This window comes from Sinohyriopsis cumingii, chromosome 6 (assembly GCF_028554795.1).
Source record: "Sinohyriopsis cumingii isolate HCF-2022 chromosome 6, ASM2855479v2, whole genome shotgun sequence".
Classification (NCBI taxonomy): domain Eukaryota; kingdom Metazoa; phylum Mollusca; class Bivalvia; order Unionida; family Unionidae; genus Sinohyriopsis; species Sinohyriopsis cumingii.
In genome coordinates this window covers 3,627,664-3,653,969 of record NC_142966.1, presented here as the reverse complement: position 1 = coordinate 3,653,969, position 26,306 = coordinate 3,627,664, and the positions used below count along the sequence as shown (strand labels likewise).

The 26,306-nt window shown below is 38.2% G+C and overlaps 1 protein-coding gene across 1 annotated transcript in view; it reads left to right on the top strand.

The window, feature by feature from the left end:
- The window catches only part of LOC149796286 (carbonyl reductase [NADPH] 1-like), a 39,117-nt gene that overhangs the window by 9,181 nt on the left and 3,630 nt on the right, over positions 1 to 26,306 (top strand). The window contains exons 3-7 of the mRNA XM_089960192.1: positions 7,737 to 7,921; positions 8,536 to 8,642; positions 14,805 to 14,933; positions 15,801 to 15,945; positions 25,585 to 25,648. Of these exons, the coding sequence (XP_089816318.1) occupies positions 7,737 to 7,921; positions 8,536 to 8,642; positions 14,805 to 14,933; positions 15,801 to 15,945; positions 25,585 to 25,648 (630 nt within the window). The remainder of the gene's footprint in view (positions 1 to 7,736; positions 7,922 to 8,535; positions 8,643 to 14,804; positions 14,934 to 15,800; positions 15,946 to 25,584; positions 25,649 to 26,306) is intronic.

Below are 26,306 nucleotides of genomic sequence, written 5' to 3'. Positions count from 1 at the left end.
CTTTGTTGTTACCTGCCCTCGTAGTAACGGAAAAATAATCATACAAAACAATTACGATAAACAAATACGCGACTACTTCGCGGGGGTAACCAATAACATCGTTGATGATGTAGTTAAATCATTACGGGAGGACCAGAAAAATCCGGAATACGTGAAATATTTGATGTCGGCCAAATACAGGAAGAAAACTCACCCTGGAACATTTATCGATAAGACACCCGATTACAATTACACGAGTAAACCTTTACATGAGTCTGGACCGGGATGTAAAATTATCTACGGCGATTACATGGATGGATCTTACTGTGGTATGGGAAAATCTATCGTGGCAATATCATCGATAAACGAAGATGATTCTGTGTTATATTTGTCTTACCGAATCACCTTTACCGAGAAAGTTAAGGCCGATTACGGATTTGAGTCTTACAGGGACATCACAGGCGATATTGTCCTCGGCAAATCAAGAAAAGTAATAGTTCAGTGGGAGTCTTTGTTACGTGTAGAAGGAGTTCCTGACGTGATTATTGTTGATGAATTACACGGAATAATGCGTCAATGTTATTCAGGTTGTAACAAGAATATATTCGATAAATTTGCTGGATTAATCGCGATGGCTCCTCGTGTAATCGTGGCCGATGCCGACGCGAACAACGAGGATTTGATTCTATTTCGCGATAAACTAAACCGTCCTGACATGAAATTCGTAATGAATAGATATAAACCCGATTACGGTAAGAAATTCATCGTGGAAAACGCTCATAAAGATAATTATGTTAATCTTCTGAAACATTTATCAAGCGGGAAACGAGCTGTAATCTTTACACATAACAAACTAAACGGGTCGTACTCCGTTGAGGAACTCGCGAAACAATTACAATATCTAAAATATCGCGTCAAATACTATCACGCCGATACCAACGCGGCAGAACGAGCAAAGGATTTCTCAGACATAAGTAACGCATTCAATGACGTTGATGTTGTAATATTCAACCACACCATCGAAGCAGGAGTCAGTATCGTCGATGATCGATTTAAGGTATTATTCGTGTTCTCGTCTGAACTAGGATCAGTCGAAGCGACTAAACAAGCCATTCACAGATTTAGGTACGTTGATGAGATTCACTATTCATCGGTATCTAAAGCCTATAAACATCTACCCACGACCAGAGACGACATAATCACGACTATCATCAACAACGAGAAGAATCTACTGAAAAGGAAAAATCATTCAGAATGCCGACTCCAGGAGAACTAACCACGCCGTTCGGGTATGCGTTTATCAGTTATATCATCGAAGAAAATAACTCCAAGATGTACTTTACGCCGCGACTAATAGAGACAATGAGAAATAGCGGATACGAGATAGTACAAACTGAACCTGATGAATACAAACTATGGCTGACAAAAAAAATATGAAAAAAGCTACACGCGATGAGATTAAGGCCGATTCCGTCGTTGGTGAGTTACTTAAGACGTCAATCGGGACAAGAATAAAAAATGCTGTTAGTGAAAATAACATTACTGATACTAGCAATGACGCCGGTAATAATAATAATAATGATACCTGCCGTAATACCGGTAGTAATAATAATAATGGTACCGGTAGTATTGGCGATGATGATTTACCGAAATATTATCTTTACCGAGCAAATGATAATCTAGAACCATATGAGAAAAAATTAAAGTACATGAACTATTTGTTCCAGCGCCATTGTTCCAAACTAAGCGAAGATGAAATAGAATACCTCCACAAGAAATCCACTCAGATGAAACGAGCACAACAGATAATTGTGAATAAATTTAACAACGGTGATATCACAGAAACATTTAGATCAGATAAATTGGCTCCACGAGAAAAATTAACAATAATCCGCGACATCCTTGAAATGCTTTCGTTGCCTGACATTGTTCCTGACAATTTATCAGTAACATCTGTAACGATACATCGAGGTAAACTCATATCAGACATCGAGGCCGCGATGGCCAATCCAGATCACGTGGAAAAGTATAATAATTTTATCAAACATTTCTCAACAATATTCCCTGAAGCACGCAGATTAAAAACAACGATGATAGAAGCAAAAAACGTAATCGAAAAAATTAAATTAATTTATAAGGGATTCGGTGCGGAGATGAAACCTAATGACAGCCGAAACGCTAATCGTGGCGATTATACGCTAAATTATCCCAATTGGCCAGAATCAGATTTTATCAACAATAATATGTGGAAAAATACAAACATGAATGATATTGGTTATTTTGGTGGTGGAGATGTTAAAATTATTGATGAACATACGAGATTATTAAAATATCATGTTTGGATCGTTAATAGATGGTTTACCCAGTACGATACATCGAATCATTGATTCAAAGACATTTATTGCGGGTGTGGAAAAGTGTACAAAACATATATATATAGGAAATGTACACTTTTCCACAATCACATAATGATGGTCGAAAGAAACCTACAAAAACAACACGAAAAAATCAAATCGGGCGGTAATGATATCAAAATCATCGATGATCATACCAGATGGTTGAAGTATCATATCTGGATCATAAATAAATGGTTTAGCCGATATGAAGAACAAAATCAATAATCAGTCATATATGTGATGACTGCAGAAACTTCCAGAAACAATATTATTATTAGGTAAAAGGAAGATTCTGCAGTTACAATGATAATGTGAGATAAATTTAATAATCAATCATATATGTGATGACTGCAGAAACTTCCAGAAACAATATTATTATTAGGTAAAAGGAAGATTATGCAGTTACAATGATAATGTGAGATAAATTTAACACCCTAATGATAATCAAGAATATCTGTCCGAGGGCCTTTTTTCGTCTCACATTTTGACAAACATGTTAAATGGTGTTGATCGACCGATAACCTGACTTTATCATCCTGATGTTAGGTTGAAATATCCGAAGAACCACTGACCTGTGAAAACTTCCATAATAATTATTGTTTCTAGAAGATTCAACATATACTGATGATGCATCAGTTAATGAAATTAATTATAATATGACCTCGACGAAGAAGATATTCATCGATATGTCTGACGATCGATTTGTGGAAAACAAACCTGCTGCTGGATCTAAAGTATTTTATAAAAAAACTATTTGGTGGTGTTAATGCGATATATATCAATCATCATGGTGTTGGATTTTCAGATAAATCTTCAATCAGACCACTGAACCGAGATGAACTAGCACGAAAACGTCTACGTGAGAAATATCGCATCAGAAAAATAATTACATAAAATATAATTATTATTTTTTTCTCACATCATGTCATGGTTAAATTTTCTCACATTACATATCATAGTTATGAATGAACTCTCATAAATAATAAATATGGGAGTTCATTCAACAAATATCAGAATGACCTTTAACCTGTCAAATTTGAAACAAATAACAAATAGCGATGATCTACGTATATTATTACGGTGCTGTGATGAAATATCCTAATTATTTCAGTGCGATGATTGATCTGGATTTAACGATCGATGACATTCTTGGCAAAACACCCGATATTATTATAGTTAAGTCGACCCGCGAATCAGACATTGTGTGATTCAACGGACGATGTGATTCAGACTTTACTGAGCATTATGTGATTCACGGCCGATATCCTGACTGGTCCATAATATCAGTTAATGAAATTAAATTTAATTAATATGCCATTTAGAAAAAGGATAGTTGATACATCTGATGATCGATTTGTTAAAAATAAACCTATTACTTCTAAAATATCTTATAAAAAATTTCCAGGTGGTATTAATGCATTATGCATTACTGATCGACGTTGTGCTGGTTTATCACAAAAATCTACAGTATGACCACTAAACCGCAATGAGTTGGCGCGAATACATCTTAGGGACAAATATCGCGCGAGAAAATGCCAGGATCAGTAATCACACACACAAGATTTAACTCCTAATGATGATACCTTTTTTCACCTCGCATTTCAACTTCAGGTGGTAAAATTATCAACTCAGCATCATTGATGATTCACAACAGTATATTATCACGGCATCGCGAAGAAATATTCTGGCTGCGCTGCTGTGATGGTGGATTTGAATTTGACCCGGTGAGTCGGATGACATTATAATCATTAACGATAAATGCCCGGAACAATTAATTTTGGTTTGACATAATCGAATCGACCTAAAATTTTATCAACAATTATGTCATTGTGGATTTTGTCGACCTGCGGCGAGACTTTTAAATTCATTTAACCGCGTATTATACTCGTGGGCCATTTTATCTAATTGTTTCTGCTGCTCAGCTATGTTGTTCATCTTCGCGATGATCTCGCTGCTGTACTCGTTTAATGATTTATTCATATCTTCGTTGACTCTGTTATTCAGTTTTGTGATAATCTGCTGTAGGGTTTTATTATCCTCGAGAATTTTGTTACATTGGTCCTTTGTCTCGCTTAAATCTTTTTTTTAGTTGTTTATTCTCCTCGGTCAGATTATCTAATGAAGTTTGGGCTGATTTTAGTTTATTTATGTATTTTAAGATTTTCGATTTGGATTTGTTACTCGATTTAGTCTTGTTACTCGATTCAATACTATTCGATGTGGTTTTGTTGATTAATCTGACCGATGCGGCCCTGTCATCAGATTCAGTCTTGTTGATTAATCTGACATTACTGTTGTTCGATTCGGAGTTTTTAAAGTGTTGAATAATCACACCAGGCAGATGATATGTTGATTTACATTCAGATTGAAGTGCCTGAATTGCTTCTTCTTTAGTTTGTACTGAAACAGATTCATCTAACGTTGAGACGGAGAAAATATTATAATAATCGCGCAACGTGAAATAACTTCTCTTAGATAACACACGCGCGTCTTCGTTAGTAATGTTATCAAATAGCGTGTCTAGCGTAAACGTCGGGTCGTTCTCGAGACACAAATAATTAATTTTTTCTTTTAAAGATTTGCCTGTAATAGATATACTGGTTGTCTTAGTCTCGGTCACGTCACGAATAACATCGCAATTTTTTTCGCTCATTATATTTAATATCCATATATCTAATTGATATTTTTTAAATCACCAATTAAATAAATAAAGATATTAAATATAAGATGGTCAATAAATGTACATGGCTTCTTCAGGGATCCACTGAATTATGTGGAAGAATTTGTCGTGGTGATTTTTGCGGTGATCATAAAAAAGTATCAAGAAAATCAAATAATTCACGAGGTCCTCAGAGATGTATTAGCTGCTCTCGTGGAGTTCGTGGTAAAATTCCGTTGTGCATAGATTGTGGCGGGGTAAAATATAGATTAATGGTTGAATATCGAACAAGAACAAATAAACCAATACCATCGTTGGAGGAGTATTTATCATCGTAAAAAATAATTATTTTTTTAACATACATGATATTGGGTGATGGCGGAAGTCCCATATTTCTTAATATTATATAATATTTATGGGAGTTCCGCCATGTCGTGATGATTGTGAAATAATCCACGTGGAATTTCTGATGAAGATTTCCAAGATGTATGGTTCAATATCACACAAAAGCGAATAAACCAATACCATCGTTGGAGGAGTATTTATCATCGTGAATCGGCCCTTCCATGATGATTGTGGAAAAGTGTACATTTTCTATATATATATGTTTTGTACACTTTTCCACAACGACATAATGATGATCTCGGTATGTTGTTTCCCGCGCGGACGTTCCTTGTGTGTTGTTTTCGTGCGCTGATGACTGAGGAAAGTGACACAAACAATATTATTATAGGGAATAAGGAAGTTTCCTCAGTCACAATGATGATATAATATTTTACCACCTCAATGATGATGGGGGCGAGGGACAATCAATAACATAAGCCCAACATTATATTTACATTTACAGCTCTGTGATGATGATAATAAAAATAAAGTCAGATTTATTAATCTGATTTATAGATTGTTTCCCATGATATGAGATTATTTTGTTTCCTCGCCGGTTGTTTCTCATATTGATGTTAGATTATTTTGTTTCCGTGTAATTTGTTTCCCCGCGTCAATTAAACGTTATTTTGTTTCCTTGTGATATGTTTCCCCAGCGCCAATTAAACGTTATTTTGTTTCCACACGGTCTTCTCGTGAATTGTTTTTCATGATGATGTTTCTGTGTGTACTCGAATCACTCAAACAGCAACGCAGCAGAAAAACCCTGGTTTTTCTGATGCACAGCAGCAGAGAGGGCCTTGTCTACAATTCTGTTTGGGACAAACAATAATCGTAGACGTGGTATTGACCTCTATGAAAGGTCACTATTTTTTTTGGTCTAAAAACAAGGGTGACCATTCCCTAAAGTGGTCTGATCGCCCTCTCTGCTGCTAATGTTCACACAAGCTAGGGCTCAAGACGACTGCTCTTTACAGAGAACAATTCTTTAGTTTTACACCAGGGCAATAGTTTGTCAAAGCAACAGTGATGACAAATGCAGACTCCAACTCCTATGGGTCAGAATCTTTATCAGTATCATATGTGAACTAGGTAGAATTTGTTTCTAACATTACCATATCTGACCGCTTAAAATCCGTTAGACTAAAACTACCAGTTATACCACTGTCTCTTGTCTTAATGATAGGCTAATCAATATTTATACAATAAATTGGAGGGAAATGTTAAGCATTAGTATGACTGCAACAAAGACCATCTGCAGAACAAAAAGTGATACTTTTAAAAAGAAGTCTTTATTGGTATGCAATTATAGACAATCTCAATTTAGGTACATATAGTCATTCATTTGACTGATACAGATAAAGACGGATGATATTTGGACATTTTAAAAAATAAATTTAATATATTGGTAAAGGTGTATGAAATATTGGAAGGGAGAGATTTCAAAAATTTTTCCAATGCAATGTGCACCGGAGGTGCAACATAGAGAAACTCCAACTATTGGCGTACTAAGGGTAAATGGCGCCCGGGGAGACTATTAAGGCCCAACGGAGATGTGGTTACCCAGGACCTCTCGCGCCCGTTGTTTTGGCGCCCCAAGACCTCCGGCGCCCGGAACAACCGCCCCGTCCGCCGTTCGCCCCGTTAGTACTATACTGACTCTCTCAAAAACCTGAAATAGATTTTAAAAAAGACACTCTGACACGTTAAAGACTTTGCAATTGTGGTGACCTAATGACTTCAAAAATATTAAGTACCTTAATATTTGAATACTAAACAAAATGTTTATAGATTGGCATTATGATTGATGCACAGACGTGAAAAGAAAAATATACTTCTCCACAAATTATTTTGAACAGTATTGTTTTTCTTAAAAATCCAAAAAATATTAAAAATAATCCAATAATTCAAAAACAATAGTTGAAATTACATTGTAAACAAATATATCTGATAATCTAATATACTTGTGTGTGTGTGTGTGTGTGTGTGTGTGTGTGTGTTACAACTTTTGAAATTTTACATTTTTCTCCTGTTCCGAACGGCTTCGGTGAATTAATCACGAACATATTGTGCATGTATTTACATGCAAGTTAATGAACGAATGGACGGATGAGTGGGTCGATGGATGAATAACTGGATAGATGCATGAGTGAATGAAAATGAGGTTACGTATGGATGGATGATTTATGAATGGACAGATGCAAGTCTGGCTGGATAAACAGATACTCACACGGATGGACCTGTGCTTGTCTGTTCGTCTTCCTTTGTGTTTTCTTTCCACTTCTTTTCATGTATTAATTCTAGTATCATCATTTAAGCCCGAGATGAAGATCGTGGTATGAAGGCCGTGGAGGACCTGAAGAAAGAAGGGCTAAGCCCCTTATTCCACCAACTAGACATCAGTGATCAAACCAGTATAAAAACCCTCAAGGCTTTCCTGCAGAAACAATATGGCGGACTGGATGTTCTTGTTAATAACGCCGCAATCGTAGATAAACTGGATGCTCACATCTATATCACTGGAACTGCGAAAATTGTAACTAAAGTTAATATTTTCGTCACTGGTTACCTTTCATGGAATACAAAAAATAACTAAGTAGAAAAATGCAACGAACAATGTCTCATTTTCTGATGAAGCAAAAAATCAAGTGAATAGTTAGATTTTAATGTGACATTACAGCATATCGGCAGAGTATAGGTTTTATAATACCAGGATAGACGGAAAATAAATTTGAAAAAACAATTGTGAATACAAAGTTACTACAAGAATTCGTGGTTTAATTTACGTAAGATATTTCAATTCTTTGTTTCATTCTTTTTAAATGAGTATCGATTAAATCTAGGATCTGCCTTTCAATACCACAACATGGCGTATTCTTCTGTCCCCCAAGTGTATATTTTAAAAAGATGGCGGGTTTTAAAAAATGTAGGTTATAACTAATTTCCGAATTGATATTTACTATTATACCGTAATTAGGTTATCTTTTTGCTTTCATAACAATTAATGATTTAGTATACGCAAGGGGAATTGAGATTGCTTAGTTATCCTCTCTCTCTCTCTCTCTCTCTCTCTCTCTCCGTGCATAAGTATAGAAACAAACTTTATCTTTATTCCAGGGCGGTATCCTCTTTGCAAAACAAGCAGAGAAAACACTGAAGGTCAATTTCTGGGATACGTTGGCTGTCTGCGATCATTTATTTCCCTTACTTCGTCCTCATGCGAGGTATGTATTTATTTATTTATTTACTTATTTATTTATTTATTTATTCATCATCCATCACTATTAATCATTAAGTTTGCTTCCTTATATTGTAAAGCATGTTCTGACAACGTGAATAGATTACTGTCAATCGCATGTGCGATGAATACTGTCGATTGCATGTGCGATGACCAGATCTTAGGTGTTGCTAAAGATTATAGAATAAGTTTCTTACGATAAATCATTATCCGTCTCATATGTTAACACCAAGTACAGTCAAACCTGCCCCAACGGTCACCGTCATTTAAAGGTCACCTAGAGGTAAACTCTTCTCAACTGCCAGTCCCGTTCTGCCCCTGAAACTTCCTATATAAAATCATTTATTAAACAGTCACCTGCATTCCGCGGTTTCCTGTTCGAGAAGCAGTTAATTAATGCCACAAGGATTGACTGAGAGGGTTTGAGTCAGTAAGGAGACGAAAACAAAGTTATAAAAAATAGCACATTTACAATACATGTACATACGAAAACGAATACAAGCTAACTCTAACATGCACGATCCTGACACCACCTAGCTACACAATCATGTTTTGGTCCTGTACACAATACATATTAGACAAAGACGTTTTACAACTGGTTTACGCATGCGCTAGATATACTACTCATATGATATTCAGAATTCTAACTCTAATCAAAATGGCGGGCGTCGGTTATTTCCTGTTCTAGATCACGACTCTTTTCAACAAATCCATAAAATCAGGTCAGGTCCTATAAAACAACATCATTTCTCTGGTGTTGTGGAGCATATCATAAAACACAATATAATAATATCCTTGCTCAAACTATTTTCAATTTAAAATTGAAGGTATTCTCTGTTACTCAACGCTGGTTACTCACCATCGAATCCCATAATGCATTCCTAAATGGTAAACATCCGGTTTCTTTTCTTGTTTTTGGACTTGATAGAGATCTTAAGTTAAAACATGCTACACCCCATTAGCTGATCTTTTATCACCCTTGCAGTCATCGTACACAAAATATTTACCCTGATGTTCCCAACAGATGACAATAACACCTAACCAGTACTGATTTGGGATCGTCCAAAAGTATCGCTCTCCACCCACCTCATTACCACTCTAAAGATAACAATGTCTAAGGTAAAATGACCAGTCTGTAGGAACAAACTAGTTCTCCTCTATCTATGTAGCCTTTTGTTAGCTGAATCATACGCACCAGAACCAAATACGGGCCCAAGAACCATCAAGTTTCCTTGCGGGGTCTGCAACAAAGCCTCTAAATGGACAACACATTGTGTGTACTGTGACTCATGCGAAGTATGGTATCATCAAGAGTGTATGGGTTTGCCAGATGCCGTGTTCAAAAACATCCACCATGTAAGCTGGGAATGTATTCAGTGTGGTTCGCATAACTTCTCCACTGGAATATTTGACACTTTTATCTTCGATACCAGTAATAGTTACCAATGCCTTAGTGACAGTACCCAAGCAGACAGTGAGATAAGTTTTAACAACCCAACTGCTACTTCATCTCCACACAAGCAGAGAAGCACCTCTACAACACATGGTCCCACTCGAATTAGAAGTGACTTACCCATGAGAATCCTAGTAATTAATTGTCAATCTATAAAGGGGCCTGGAAAGAAGGAACTACTTAGCAATATGATCTCCTCTACCAAAGCCACCATTGTTTTTGTACAGAATCATGACTAGACAGCAACATAAATTCATCTGAAGTATTCCCAGCAAATTTCAGGTCCTACTGCAAAGATCGTCCAGAGGGATCCCATGGGGGGGGGGGGTATTTGTCTTAGTATCAGACCAGTATTCCAGCTACGAGCCAGAAGAACTTAAGGCAGACAATAATTTTGATTTAGTTTGGTCCATAATCAAGGTTAAAGGGGCATCAGACCTATACGCGGGTGCCTTCTACAAACCTCGATCCTTTACCGAACCAAACTACCTAGATCAGCTTCACTCATGCCGTACAAGAATCCCACGAGGTGCTCGCGTATGGCTAGGAGCAGACTCATACCGTACAAGAATCCCACGAGGTGCTCGCGTATGGCTATGAGCAGACTCATGCCGTACAAGAATCCCACGAGGTGCTCGCGCATGGCTAGGAGCAGACTCATGCCGTACAAGAATCCCACGAGGTGCTCGCATATGGCTAGGAGCAGACTTCAACCTGGTAGATATTGAATGGGAGAATGAGTTTCCTCTACCACAAGCCACAAACAATGCCCAATGCCATCAGCTATTAATTATCATAAAGGACTCATTCCTGGAACAGGTTGTACATTAAGCAACACGTGTAACTAAATTTGCTTCAAATCTGCTTGATCTGTTCTTCACATACAACAAAACACTAATCAACAAGTGTGATGTCATACCAGGGATTGCTGACCATGAAGCAGTCCAGCCTACGACCAATGAAAGTGAATAAAAAAAGCTCGTAATGTCTTCCAATACAGAAATGCAGACTATGACCAAATACGTGAAGAATTGAAGTCATCACAAGAATCATTCATACGTGAAACAGATAACCTTTCTGCAGATGACACATGGAAAATGTTTGAGGAGAACATCACGCGGTTAATGGATAGACACTTAGAACGGTAGACCTACTGGAGATATATTGAAAACTTGATAGAAATTGGTAATCGAAATCAAGAACAACATCCAAACAAGCAGAAGAGATTTTTGGAACTATATTAAGTCCATACGAAGAGACAACTGTGGTGTGGCACCACTCAAGGAACACCGGAAACTACATTCAGAGGCATCCAACAAGGCTAACATACTGAATTATCAATACCAGTCAGTATTCACACAGGAGAATAAGAGTGATCTACCAAGCCTACACCGAGATCGCTATGGCATCAAGGGTAATACTCCGAAATGGATCAGAGATTTCCTGACAGACAGATCACAGAGGGTTATAGTGGACTGAGCAACATCAGACCCAGCACCGGTTGTTAGTGGGGTACCTCAAGTGAGTGTTTTGGGTCCAATCCTCTTCCTGGTGTTTATCAATGATCTACCTGCGAATGTCAGATCCAACACAAGACCTTTTGCAGATGACTGTATAGTCTACCCGGAAATAAATACCTCCAAGGACCGTGAGATCCTTCAAGAAGACCTGAACCAATAGGCCTTCTGGAAAAGAACTTAGGGTATGTCCTTCCACCCAGAAAAATGCAGCATCCTAGGAGTTTACAGAAAGAAATCACCAATCTTGTCCGAATATACTCCTACGGGTACAGGTTAGCCAATGAGCAGGCAACACAATATCTCAGGGTTGAATTGTCCTGAGACCTCTCTTGGAAAAGACACAAAGAAAAGATAGTTAAAAAAGGGAACAGTAACCTCGATTTACTGCGCCGCAACCTCCAAATCAACAATGAAGAAGTAAAAAGTGTAGCATATTTCACTCTGGTTCGACCAGATCTTGAGTACTGCTCAAATGTGTGGAACCCACCTAATAAAGACCTGATAAATAAGATAGAGATGGTTCAGTGGAAAGCTGCTAGACTCACCACAAATAAATATCGTAACTGTAGCAGTGTCAGTGCAATGTAAAACCATCACTCAAATCGAGGTGAACCAAAGACCAGCTGTCCATTTTGTAAAAGATTGCGAACAAACTAGTGGACATACCAGCAGACAAATACCTGACCCTGGCAAATAGCCAAACTTGGGCAAACCACAGGAAAAATTTCCAATTAAAATCAGCATCGACGAATTGTTTCAAGTTCAGCTTCTTCCCATGTACAACAGGGACTTGGAACAATTTACCAGCAATAATTGTAGAAGCTACTGACTTGGTATCTCACAAGCCAACGAACTAGTCAGCTACAGGTAAGACATAGTGATTCTCGGGGCTAAGCGGGTTGAGGTTATGTGTCTCATCGCCGCTACGGTAGCCGGATTGGTTTGAGTATGAAGGGACGAAACGGACACTGACACTCTTTTACTTATTTCTGCCTTTCCTATCATTACTCTTCTGACTGTCCTATCACTTCCATCTTTACATTATCTTTGACCTCGCATCACCCGTTGCTTAATAGCCAAGTGTGACTGCGTCAACGTATTTATAGTTTAGATATAGATATAAATGAAGTATTAATTCGTTGACCACATGGACTGCTGATTCATCCACTCATAACACTGAAAGACTGTAGCGGTCTTATTCACTAACACATATTACCTTTTGCACATAACAACCTTGCATTATAATATTATTATGTCAGCATAAACCTATATATATATATATATATATACAGTTTGTATAACTTGCATAATAAGAAACGTCAGCTCGTTGGAGCTATTTTACCGAGTTTAGCATAACAGATGTGAAACTTTTGTTCGCTTGACATATTCAATGTATGAAATCATGGCATTGTACTGTTAATGCAACATACATAAAGATAGGATATTGTGTATGTGCTGTTTCAGGGCAAGGAGGCTATCCCCATCCAGACGTCTCTGTAGCCTTTTTGAACAGGTCTGGGACTCTTCTATTTCTGCCTGCATGTTTTCGTTGGAGACGTCGTTGCTGCTTGTGTTGGTTCTAGCAGGCACTGGCACTAGAACTACTACTTGTGGAAGTTCCAACGTGCCCAAAATCCTAAGAGCCCGATTTTCTCAAGTTTTAAACTGCCTAGCCATGTGTATAGCACTGGGCCTGCTAGGAAACGAGGCTGGGGAAAGTAAACGAGGCTGATATATGAAAACGAGTCTGGGATATTGGAAAAGAGCAATATCTCCTCTGCTGCAGCCGCAGGTGGGGAGAAAGCTCCCCGGCTTCTACAGCTGGAACAAATCTTCTACCCCACACTATTGCTATTAGGCAGGTATAAAAAATTATTGGCTCTTAGTCTATAGCTTTGGTAGCAGAAAATCGAGAAAGCGCTGACATTTTGCCCTCTCAAAAGGTAATCAAGCCATAAATCCCCAATATATTTCATCGCGGACTTAAAATCCTGTCTTTGAAGGGTTTTTTCGAATGACCAAATCTGCAACACCCTTTTCGGCTCTAATTTTTCCTGTAAACCTAGATTTACATATCTCGAATTAAACCTCAATCGCCAGGAGGTAAGGAATTACTAGCTTTTCAGTTCTCTCACCGGAGGGGGGGAATGGGACGGGGGGCTTAGTAACAACATAGGGGCTTTAAGTTTTTCCCCCTTTGATTCGGGAGTGCTAAGGGGAATCAGGGGTAAGTGGATGATGGCTTTATTTTCATCTACTAATATCTATCAACCGCTCAGGTGGCCTAAGTGGTTAGAACGTCTGCCTCGGATGCAGGAGGTCGCGGGTTCGAACCCCGGCAGAGTCATACCATAGTCTTATACAAATGGTACTAACAGTTGACTCGGTAGGCGTTCAGCCTTAAGAGGTTTAGCGTTAGGACTGGTCGGTCTGGTGTCAGGATAATGTGACTGGGTGGGGCATGATGCTACATGTCTGCGGCATGATGCCCCAGTGCTAGACATCACTATAAACTTCCACACTGTAGATATCGTAGCGATATGAATGAAAAATTGTTAAAGCTACGTTAAAAATCTAAATCACACACAATTACGTAGACACACTATGATATATATATATATATATATATATATATATATATATATATATATATATATATATATATATATATATATATATATATATATAAAGAGAGAGAGAGAGAGATTGTGTATTGTACTACAGGCTGAAATATATCCAGTATCTAAGCAGAAAAATAACATTTTCGTTTTATTATATACCAAACTTGATTCTGAATCGAATCTTAGAAAATTATCGTTCGCACTCCATCCACCCCACCCATTTGTTGTAATTTATGTAAGCACACAATCAAGCGTATCATGGCAAGAATGCAAAATCTAGTCTTTCAACATTTGAAAATATAAGGATATATTTTTCACAAGGAAAATACTGCAATTAAGAAAATATAAAAATATGTCGCCTCTAATATATATATATATATATATATATATATATATATATATATATATATATATATATATATATGTATGTGTGTGTGTGTGTGAGAGAGAGAGAGAGAACGTATGTTTGTGAGTGTGTAGTACGTGAGTACTACAATATGTATTGATTATTAAGCTCACTGGGCTTTTAATCGTCCACCATTATTACTTTTAAGGGTTGTTACTCTCTCAAGTAGGACCTCTACTTGGACTTACAGTAGGTGTAATGACGCCATCAAAGACAGAATCAGGAATCCCAATATCACTATGGAACAGCTTAAAGAACTTATTAGAGAGTTCGAAGAGTATGTATATATCTATTTTGCATTGTATCCCATTGGGTTTTACTTGGTTCATTGATATACCACTTGTGCAACATGAATTACCTATCTTTGCAGAATGCAAAAATATACGTCTAGGTACGCATTTATGAGATTCTGTCGTTTCCAGATGCCCTCAGTGCCATTGTATATAACTTGTTTTGGACTATGTACATTATTGGGTTTTAATGTTAAATTTTAGATAATAGTTAATTTTCTAGCTGTGTACATTATTGGATTTCAATATTTTAGTACTTATGATCTGATGGTCTCTAACATTCTGTAGCCATATATCATATATCTCATGTATCCATACCCTTATATCATTTGTTCCATATATCCATATCCATATATCATCATATCCCATATATCCATATCCATATATCATCAAATCCCATATATCCATATATTCATGTACATATATCATCACATCCCTTGTATCCGCATCCATAAATCCATACCCATATATCATCGTGTCCCATATATCCGCATCCATATATCCATACCCATATATCATCGTGTCCCATATATCCGCATCCATATATCCATACCCATATATCATCGTGTCCCATATATCCGCATCCATATGTCCATAGCCATATATTATCGTGTCCCATATATCCGCATCCATATATCCATACCCATATATCATCGTGTCCCATATATCCGCATCCATATGTCCATACCCATATATCATCGTGTCCCATATATCCGCATCCATATGTCCATACCCATATATCATCGTGTCCCATATATCCGCATCCATATATTCATACCCGTATACCATACGAGATGAAGAATCATGAGATGATCGTTTTATCAGCTTCATAATTAAAAAAATACTTCTTTTAGGGCTGCCAATTCAGACACATTGGAAGAAAAGGGATGGGAGAAATTCGCATATGGCGTTTCCAAAATTGGCGTGAGGCTCATGTCCTATATCCATGGCAGGGACATGGCTAAAGACACCAAGAAAGCTGATATCATTGTCAACGCTGTATAATTTATTATTCTTTTTCTTTAGTTAAATAGTCTAACATTATTGCATGTGTCTTTCTTCACACACACAGACACACACACAAACACACACACACACATATTTTTTTTATTAAGCTAAACTAATGCTATTCAATTTCGAGAGAAAATGCGTACTTGTTATTCGAGTTCTACAAAAGTAAAATATGATTTTATCTCTCAAAAATTTAGTTTTAGTCTCATTTTAATGGCGGGCATTTCTGCTTCACCAGACATTAGACCAGTTGAATTGCTTTTCCATTCAGAAAAGAATTGATCGAAATCTCATACTCTGTCATACATAAATTGAAATGAAGAAAATATTTTGTAATGCGTTTGTTTCCATGCCAAAGGCATGAAAAGATAGTTTAGTGTGTTTGATTCACAAAGGAACCTTACGAAGACATGGTGACGTTCCCCTACTCCCGACTCGGTTTTCACTATGTATAATCTTTATATCGGTTCTATTGACTTTCCGAACTGTAGTTTTGACATAATTCTCTACATTTTGCTGGCATAGTCTTGAACAGCAATCATTAGCAGACATAATGTATTAGACAATAATAATCATTTCATGTCGTGTAAGAAAGAAAAAAGATAAAAAGGACTGAAGTGTGATGCATTATGAATATATCGTCTCTATATTATAATGGCCACTGCATGGAGCACGTATAGATACGCCTGTACCGCGGGCTGTTCAGATGAGACTCTCATCTACAACGCTAATGCTGTCGCGAAGCATAAGAAACTTCACCACTATGACACTGATGTTTAGTGCGTTGTGACTTCTACTCCGTATGAGTGCGAGCATTCGTTGAAAATGTACATGCATTCAGTGCCAGGACTGAAGATTCTGGTTTTGCGACTATTAAGGGGGGAGGGGCAGTTGAAAATATGTCGTATAGTTATGATCGATACACCTCCCATGTTACTGAGAGACTAATTAGTTAGCAGACCGAATGTCTTTTGAAATCCATAGAAGTTTAAATAAAAAATGAACAGAACCATGAGTCATTATTTTAAGAACAAATCCGGAAGAGAGAGAGAGAGAGAGATGATGATGATGATGATGATGATGATGATATTCTTTTATTCCTCCATTTTCTGAAGATTTTAAGACAAAAAAGAAATGCATTTAAATACATAGAATCACAAAAATAGTGAATTGGTTACTTATTGAATTATTTCCAATAGCAAACGAATAAATAAATTAAAATCATTACTAAACTAGATAGATATATATATACGATAGAACATTTGAAAATGTATCCTCACAACAAAAACAGTTAGTTTCCTATCGCTTTGCAATCCAGTACAAGTATTTCTTTCCTTATATTCTGAGTGAGTTCTCTATTGAATCGAATATATAATATCCTTTATCTTAATGAAATACTTGGTAGATAGTCTGATCATATTTATCCATGCCTCAAATTCTAAACGTTCTGATATATCATTTAAACCACCAAGTAGTATAATCAGTATAACATCATCGATCTGATCACAGAAATCACGGTAAATCACTGGATGCATATACGAAAATAGACTTTCCATCAAGTGATTTCTGTCGTCTGAGGTTAAGGCACAATTCATCGAAATGTACAAAATACGGTCATGACTCATTTTGCCACATAGGGGACACAGTCCAGGTCTTGCTTGCATTCCTCCAATACGAATTAATGTCCCATATTCCATTTTTCTGCTTGAGCCAGTGTAAGCTATTTTCCATAGATGATGCATTTTTAGTCCTGGATTAATTTTTAAAAATCTACCGATTCCATCTGATGGATTTCTGATACTCATTTCATGTTTTCTCTCCTCAAATATCTGTATTCTTGTCCCAATTAAGTTTTTCCATGTTATTTTGTTTGGAAATTTTCCAGTGAAAATAAAGTCGTTGAGATAGTCTTCTAAATCATACTTTTTGAGTACAGTATTTATGTCATATATAAAAGAGTTATAGCTATGCTGGGGGTCAAAAATCAAATTTCCAACAGCCCAGAGGAAAACCTTTTTAGCAGTTAAGTTTGCTGATGTTCTACACATGCGACCAAGGAATACGAGTTTTTGCTTATCTATGCGAGCTTCCATTGATATCATCCCCAAGCATGATGTCGTAGATCCAATAGGCGATCTTTGAGGGAAACCTTGTACTCTCCGGGCGAAATATCGTTGTATTTTCTCCATTGATTCAATGCCCTGATATGACATATTAAACCAGAGTTCTGAGCCATACAAAGCAGACGGCAATATAACTCTTTCCCAGACTTTCACAGAAACTATAGGATTCATCCCATTTGCATTTAATCCAGTTGAGTATAGTGAGTTTGTTACACGTTTAGCTTTATCGTAGGAATAGACTATACTATCATTAGTTTTCATTGATTGGAAAAGGTAACTCCTGCATATTTCACTTTTTTTGCTCTAGGAAATATTCTATGATCCCAGAGTAATTCCATTTGATGAGTACACTTCATTTTTTTTTTACTAAATATCATCCAATTACTCTTGTTAGAGTTATATTTTAATTTCCACTTTTGTGCATACTGATAAGCTGTATTCACGAGTATTTGCAATCCTTTCAGCGTAGAGCTTAGTAGAGTAGTGTCGTCTGCCAAAAGCATGCCAGGTATGTTCATCTGATTCACTGTTATCCCGCAATTAGTCATTACTAGTTCATTCAATAGGTCATTTATGTACACGAGAAATAAAAAAGCCGACATTACACGCCCTTGACCAACGCCTCTCCGTAATGGAAATGTGTTCGATATACATCCTCTACACGCTACACAGGCACTTGACTGTGTGTAGGAATGGGCGATTATTCTCCATATTTTTGCATTAATTCCTAATATTTTTAGTTTTTTTAGTAGTCCACAATGCCACAGTCTATCGAATGCCTTTTCGTTATCCAGAAAACAGCATATACATTAGAGTTATGATTATTAAAATACATCAAACATTCTTGAAGAGTAAATGCAGCGGAGATAGCTCCAGCCTCCTTACGAAATCCAAATTGATAAGGATGTGGAAAGCTTATTTTGTCTAAATACTTTTGAATTCTGGTCATCAATATTTTTTCAAATAATTTTCCCAGACAAGATGTCAATGTTATACCACGATAATTCACCGGATCCTTTTTATCTTTACCATTTTATTTGAATATCGGTATAATCATCCCACATCTATATACATTAGGTAAATACTCATACTGGATCATGTAATTAAAAAGGGCAGTTAAATGTCTGATTAAATATTTTCCACCATATTTTAAGTGTTCATTCGATACGCAATCAATGCCTGGTGATATTTTTGTTTTTAGAGACTTGATATGCTGCAACACTTCTTCCTCTGTAATATTACATTTTATGTTATCAGTCTCTAGTTTGCTTTCTTCGTACATATTCTTCATTTTGACACAATCATTATGTTCCTCATCTGTTGTACCACTTAATTCAGAAAAATATAGTTTCCATAGATTGACACATTCATCCAATGTGGAAGCATGCCTCCTAAGTCTTGATAGTTCCTCAAGTACAGGCCAGTCAGGTAGAGTTTGGGAAGTAAAAAGCTTCCTTGAAAGCTTGCTTCATGCGTTGCAACCGAGACCAATACAACCGGTCGCAGCTTCGAAGCCGTTTCAAAAGAAGGGGCGAAACACTTCCCGCGTTAGGGCAAACCATAGAAAGAGTTGTTTCTCTGGAATACCCTGGTTGCCCACCTGATATTCGCGATTTGTTGGCAGCCATTCAAGATGAAGACTTGAGACTTTAGATCTTCTACCATAGCCCTAGCAGCTTGGAGGAAGCAACCAGATTTTGGGGTGGAATTGGAGGCTTTCTTGCGTGCTGGTGTAAGGCAATATACTACGCATCACTGCTTCCAGTCAAAAGATTAAAACTCTCATGACCAAGCTACATTCATGATTTCTTGGAAAGATGTCAAAAGACTACGTATTCTTTTCGTAGCTGACATTACGCCTGATGAAATTCTGTTAGATTTTTTCGTCTGCATAAATGCGGTATCATCTTTACAGAATTCACACAAAGGATGCATCTTTGGGTTGTTATCGTATTTTGTTGGCAGAGAACATCAGAGGCCCCGGCAGAGAGGGAAGTTAAGGAATTACTCAAGGATTAATGCCAAATTTTGAATGTGAAAAGTCGTCATCAGAGTTGTTACTAGAGCCTCAATCGCTGCTTTGTCATGAAACAAAAATACTCGTAACACAAGCAGATGGTACCCAGCTAAACAAATTTAGAGCAGTGTTTACTAAAGATGACGACGACTTGAGCAGATCAAATTTGATAAAACACTCTCTCAAGACGGAATGTCGCACCATTCGGAGTTTCTCACGGAAGATCGCCGTTCTATTTTAGGCAGGTGATCGACACACGAGTCGGCGATATGTTGAAAAAGCAAGTCGTAGAATCGTCAGTAAGCCATTGGGCTGCTGTGGTTGTATTGGAAGAGGAGAAAGATGGAGAAAAGCGATTGCTTGGACTATAGATCGCTGAAATCGGTTACTGAGAACGATGCATACCCTTTTCCTCTAATCTATGATAGTTTTGATTAGCTTCCGTGCATGGTCTGGCTCTTGGCATCGGATCTGATATCAGGGTCCTGGTAACTGTAAATTGAGCAGACTGACCGACCTAAAATAGCGTTTGCAATAAGATAAGGCCTATACCAATTCAAAGTGACGTCATTACTTTTGTGCAGGGTATCGGGGCATTTCAGCGCCTGATGAAAGTCTTCATAGCCGGGCTGCAATATACAGTTTGCCTGATCTATCTTCCTAGTCGGGCTGCAACATACAGTTTGCCTGGTCTATCTTCCTAGCCGGGCTGCAATATACAGTTTGCCTGATCTATCTTTCTAGCCGGGCTGCAATATAAAGTTTGCCTGATCTATCTTCCTAGCCGGGCTGCAACATACAATTTGCCTGGTCTATCTTCCTAGCCGGGCTGCAACATACAGTTTGCCTGGTCTATCTTCCTAGCCGGGCTGCAATGTAAAGTTTTCATGATGTAACTGGACTATGAGCTGGTGTTCAGACGCACATTCAGACAGTTACTTAAGAGTTTAACGGGTTTTTCTGAGTTTATCGTTGTATAAACTGTCAGGTACCGAATCACACAACAAATAATGACTAATGGAAATTTTAATTCATTTATCAACCGATGCAACTGCAATTATTTGAGAGATTAGCCGGTCTAAAAATGAAAAGCAGCAAATGTACGCTTCAGGTGTTGATAAAGATCCTGACAACAGAGATTTAGAAAAGAAATGACCCAACCTAAAATCAGTTATGGAGATTTCTTGGGTTTTGTAGTTACTATCGGCGGTTCGTAGGACACTTTGCTGAAATTGCCGTTACCTTGAGCCAGCTTACGGAAAAAAGAATCATTTTCTGCTTGACATTTGAGCACCGGGTGTCATTAGAAAAGTTACGTAAAGCGCTTGCCTCGGCACCAGTGTTGGCTGTTCCCGGCTTCAGTCGTTCTTTCTTACTAGATGCAGATGCAAGTGGCAAAGCAGTTGGAGCTGCCCTTTCTAAGAAAATTGACGGGAAAAGGGGTGATAGGTTACTTTAGTGGACAAAATGGAACGTCAGTATCCTTTGACTCCTCGTGAGCTTTTGGGCGTCTGACATTGTGTTCGGTATTTGAAGATCCATCTTTACGGCAGAAAATTCAAAGTTCCCACTAATCATAGTAGCCTGCTATGCCTCACGAACTTCCAAGAGCACGACTGACAATTGGCTGCAGCAGCTAACGTTTATCTAACTTCATGATAGAGCATTGCCTAGGGATCCCGCCAAGCCGATGCTTGTGTTTGTAGCCGCTTGACCTTCAAATGTTGAAAATACTGCAGCAAACGTACTGTGAAGTTCTCCGAGATATGGCTGGACAGTGACGTTCATTTTGTAGAGGTGCACAGACAAGTTACAGCTTTGTATAGGGTGATATGTTGCATTGTTGGGTTGAGATTCGGCAATGCATCTCTTGGGAAGATTTGTCTGAAGAAAGTAGTAAAACCAAGGCCTTATTGTGAACCTACAAGTTATTGGAATGGTCCGACGAGATGATAACGAGATTCTGTCTTGATCGTTTTGACAAGCCATTTAAATTTTTATCGTCGTACCGTACAGCCGGTGGTGGGAAGGAGGGACGCAAGGAGTCGACAAAGGCCTCATTAAAGTACGCCAATATTACTACTGGTCTGGTATGAGGGATGATATTGCAGAGAATAGTGCGATAAGCTCCGTTTGAGCTCAGCACAAGATCCCTAGCCAGAAGCGCTGAACTAAACTTCGGGACATAACATAGAAGAATTTATATCCCTCTGTATTTTAGGGTCTTGTACAAGGATGGAAGAGATAACTTCATACCTTCTTGTGACAGGAGATAATAGGTTGGGGTAGTGGCATTGTTTAATATTGAGACCAACACGATTGTAAGAGCGTTACAAGTATATTTGTAGATTTGGCGTGCCTCGTGTGCTGTTTTCTAAGGCCGACAGTTTGAATGTGGTAAGAACTTTGTATCATCTTAAGAACTAAGGAGTTGTCAACGTCTTCCTATCATCCACAGTGCAATGGGATGGTGGAAAGATACAATCGAACTCTATGCCTAATGCTAGCGACTTACCTTAAAGATAAACCAGTAAATTGGGATTAATACCTTTCTTTTGATTTTAAACGTCTGGTCATATTTTACCAGTATCATACCAGCATCAGCTTCGTGGTGCTGTAAAACACTACTGCAGGCATATGTCAAGTTAGCAAACAGTTCCTATAAGTCAAATAAATTTCCAAATGGCTCTGTCATATGTCAACATTTTCATCGAGAAGTTTGGACAAAAACACCATATAAGCTGGTGTAAATTATGTGATGATATTAAATTGAAGTGGGTTAAAACCGGACTTAGATTACAGCAATATTCCCCATCCTCGATCTCCCAGTCGCTTATTCAAGGAGTTAAATATAACTGCGTACCGTAAATCACTAAAACCTCAAATATCACCATGTACGAGCCAAAATAATTCCATACCTTATTTCCAAAACAGACACATACAATTGTAAAGACGTTTGAGACAAGAAACTGTTGAAATTTCATCATCAGCCAAAACATTTCAGAGTAAGCTTCAATATGAATTAAAAATTGGAATGTTGTAACAAAACTGTCATCTCCGTCCTGACATGCACCATCTGTACCGTCCAATCAGTTGACGAAACTTTAGGTCTCCTGATATGCAAGACCTGTGCCGTCCAGTCAGTTGGCCAGCTGTGGGTCTCCTGGCATTCACGATCTGTGTGTGCCGTCCAGTCAGTTGGCCAGAGTCTCCTGGCATGCAGGATATGCGTGTGCCGTCCAGTCAGTTGGCCAGCTGTGGGTCTCCTGGCATGAACGATCTTTGTGTGCCGTCCAGTCAGTTGGCCAGCTGTGGTCTCCTGGCATGCAAGATCTGTTTGTACCGTCCAGTCAGTTGGCCAGGTGTGGTCTCCTGGCATGCACGATCCGTGTGTGCCGTCCAGTCAGTTAGCGAGCCTTGGGTCTCCTGTCATGCACGATATGTGTGTGCCATTCAGTCAGTTGGAGAGCTGTGGGTATCATGGCATGCATGTTAACGAGCTGTGGGTCTCATGGCATGCACGATCTGTGTGTGCCGTCCAGTCAGTTGGCCAGGTGTGGTCTCCTGGCATGCAAGATCTGTGTGTACCATCCAGTCAGTTGGCCAGCTGTGGTCTCCTGGCATGCACGATCTGTGTGTGCCGTGCAGTCAGTTGGCCAGCTGTGAGTCTCCTGGCGTGCACGATCTGTGTGTGCGGTCAAGTCAGTTGGCCAGCTGTGGGTCTCCTGGCATGCACAATCCGTCTGTGCCGTCCAGTCAATTAGCCAGATGTGGGTCTCCTGGCATGCACGATATGTGTTTGCCGTCCAGTCAGTTGGCGAGCTGTGGGTATCATGGCATGCATGGTAGCGAGCTGTGGATCTCATAGCATGCACAATCTGTGTGTGCCGTCCAGTCAATTTGCGAGCTGTGGGTCGCATGGCATACACGATATGTGTGTGCCGTCCAGTCAGTTGGCGAGCTGTGGGTCTTATGGCATGCATGTTAGCGAGCTGTGGGTCTCATGGCATGCACCATCTGTGTGTGCCGTCCAGTCAATTGGCGAGCTGTGGGTCGCATGGCATACACGATATGTGTGTGCCGTCCAGTCAGTTGGCGAGCTGTGGGTCTTATGGCATGCATGTTAGCGAGCTGTGGGTCTCATGGCATGCACCATCTGTGTGTGCCGTCCAGTCAGTTGGCCAGCTGTGGTCTCCTGGCATGCAGGATCTGTGTGCCGTCCAGTTAGTTGGCCACCTGTGGGTCTCCTGGCATGCACGATCTATGTGTGCCGTCCAGTCAGTTGGCCAGCTGTGGGTCTCCTGGCATGCACGATCTGTGTGTACCGTCCAGTCAGTTGGCCAGCGGTGGGTCTTCTGACATGCACGATCTGTGTGTACCGTCCAGTCAGTTAGCGAATTTGTGGGTCTCAGGAAGAGAATGAACATCAGCAGCAAACTAAATAAAATCTTGCCGACTACTACACCTGTACCTGACATTATGTCCAGTTTATCGAGATGCTACCAAATGAGTCGAACCATGGGTAGACCTGACGTAAAACGCTCAAGGAAGGATATTTCTTGGATGTGACACTCAATAAAGAAACTGAGAACGCAGTCTTAAAATAGAAAATCCTCGACATCACAAATTATTACTCGTTTCCTCTTTTAGTTTCATTTCGGTTAAGAGTATTGTGTCATGACCTTCGCCCTATGCACACTTTATTATTATTATTATTATTATTATTATTATTATCATTTATTCGTCTTTCTAATTGTTTATTTTCATTGTATCCCAATTGGAGCAGTTTCTTCTAGCTTTCATTGTTCATATTATTTTACAGTGATACTATTCTCCGAGTAACAAAGCGTTTTTTCCTCCCTGAGTCCTTCCTTTCTTTTCCGCTACTTCGCTCAGATCCTTCAAAACTCGCGTCATTGTCTGCCAGATTGTCACTTTCAATGTTTTTAGTCACATTTTCGATATTTGTTGAGAGATCTTAGTTAACTTTATGCACAAAGCAAAGGCTTTCAAGACCGTTATGTGTGTGTGTGTGTGTGTGTGTGTGTGTGTGTGTGTGTGTGTGTGTGTGGAGAGAGAGAGAGATAGAACTGAGAGTGAAAGAAAAAGTTTGCATGACCCCTCTGTGGACTATTCTTGAACAATTTTGTTTATTTCAGAAATTACATTAGTATAGGTTACCAAGGTTACCAAAATCAAATAACACTGTAGTGAGTCCTTGACACTAATAATTCATAATAATTAATATCGTAATTAAAAATCGGAAGTAAATTATAACTACATAATAATTTGTTTCTTACAACAGGTTCAATCTGCAAACTTAAATCTTTTCATTCACTGTTATTACATTACACACGTCATATCAAAAAATATCTAAACATTCTAATTTTCAAAGTGAACAATGCGGTTTGACTCATTACATATTTTTATTTATGCTTGACATTTTTGGCTTTTTTTCGATATTAGTGAACATATTTTATTTTTCAGTGTTGTCCCGGCTACGTCAGCACCGACATGACTGATCACAAAGGAACAAAAACAATTAATGAAGGTAATTTTATATATGTGTGTGTTATGATACGGTTTGCATCATAACCTTCTTCGCATCTCTTGCTATGAGAAGGGATTACTCATAAGTTAAGAAATGTCTTTGCCCATGGTTAGAGAGAGAGAGAGTTCAGGCTCTCTAACAAGGGTGTCACCAATAACCGTGAAGATACGGCTACATCTTGGGGAATGAGGTACGGAATCGCTGTAAGGAAAAGACAGAGCTTTTCTGACTCGAGGAACGAACTATTATATATATATATATATATATATATATATATATATATATATATATATATATATATATATATATATAATGCTAAATTCTACAGATACATTTATAAAGCCTTTATATTTAAAATACAAAAAATACATGTAAAATAACACATTCCCATCGAGCTTACCAGCTTCATTGTATAATTGTTGCCTTTAAGAATGTAATACAGATAGTTTAAATCTCGATTACTTCATGATATCCAATGAGTATAATAAAGTTCAATAGTTGCATATTAATGCAAAAATCATTTTGATGAAATGTATTTTGCTAAATTTAAAATAGAATACTAATTTGAAATAGGTTACTAAACATTACTCATTATTACCTAAAGAATCTTTTATTTCCAAATTAAATCTAAACATGAAGCTGGTAGCAAATTCTTCTT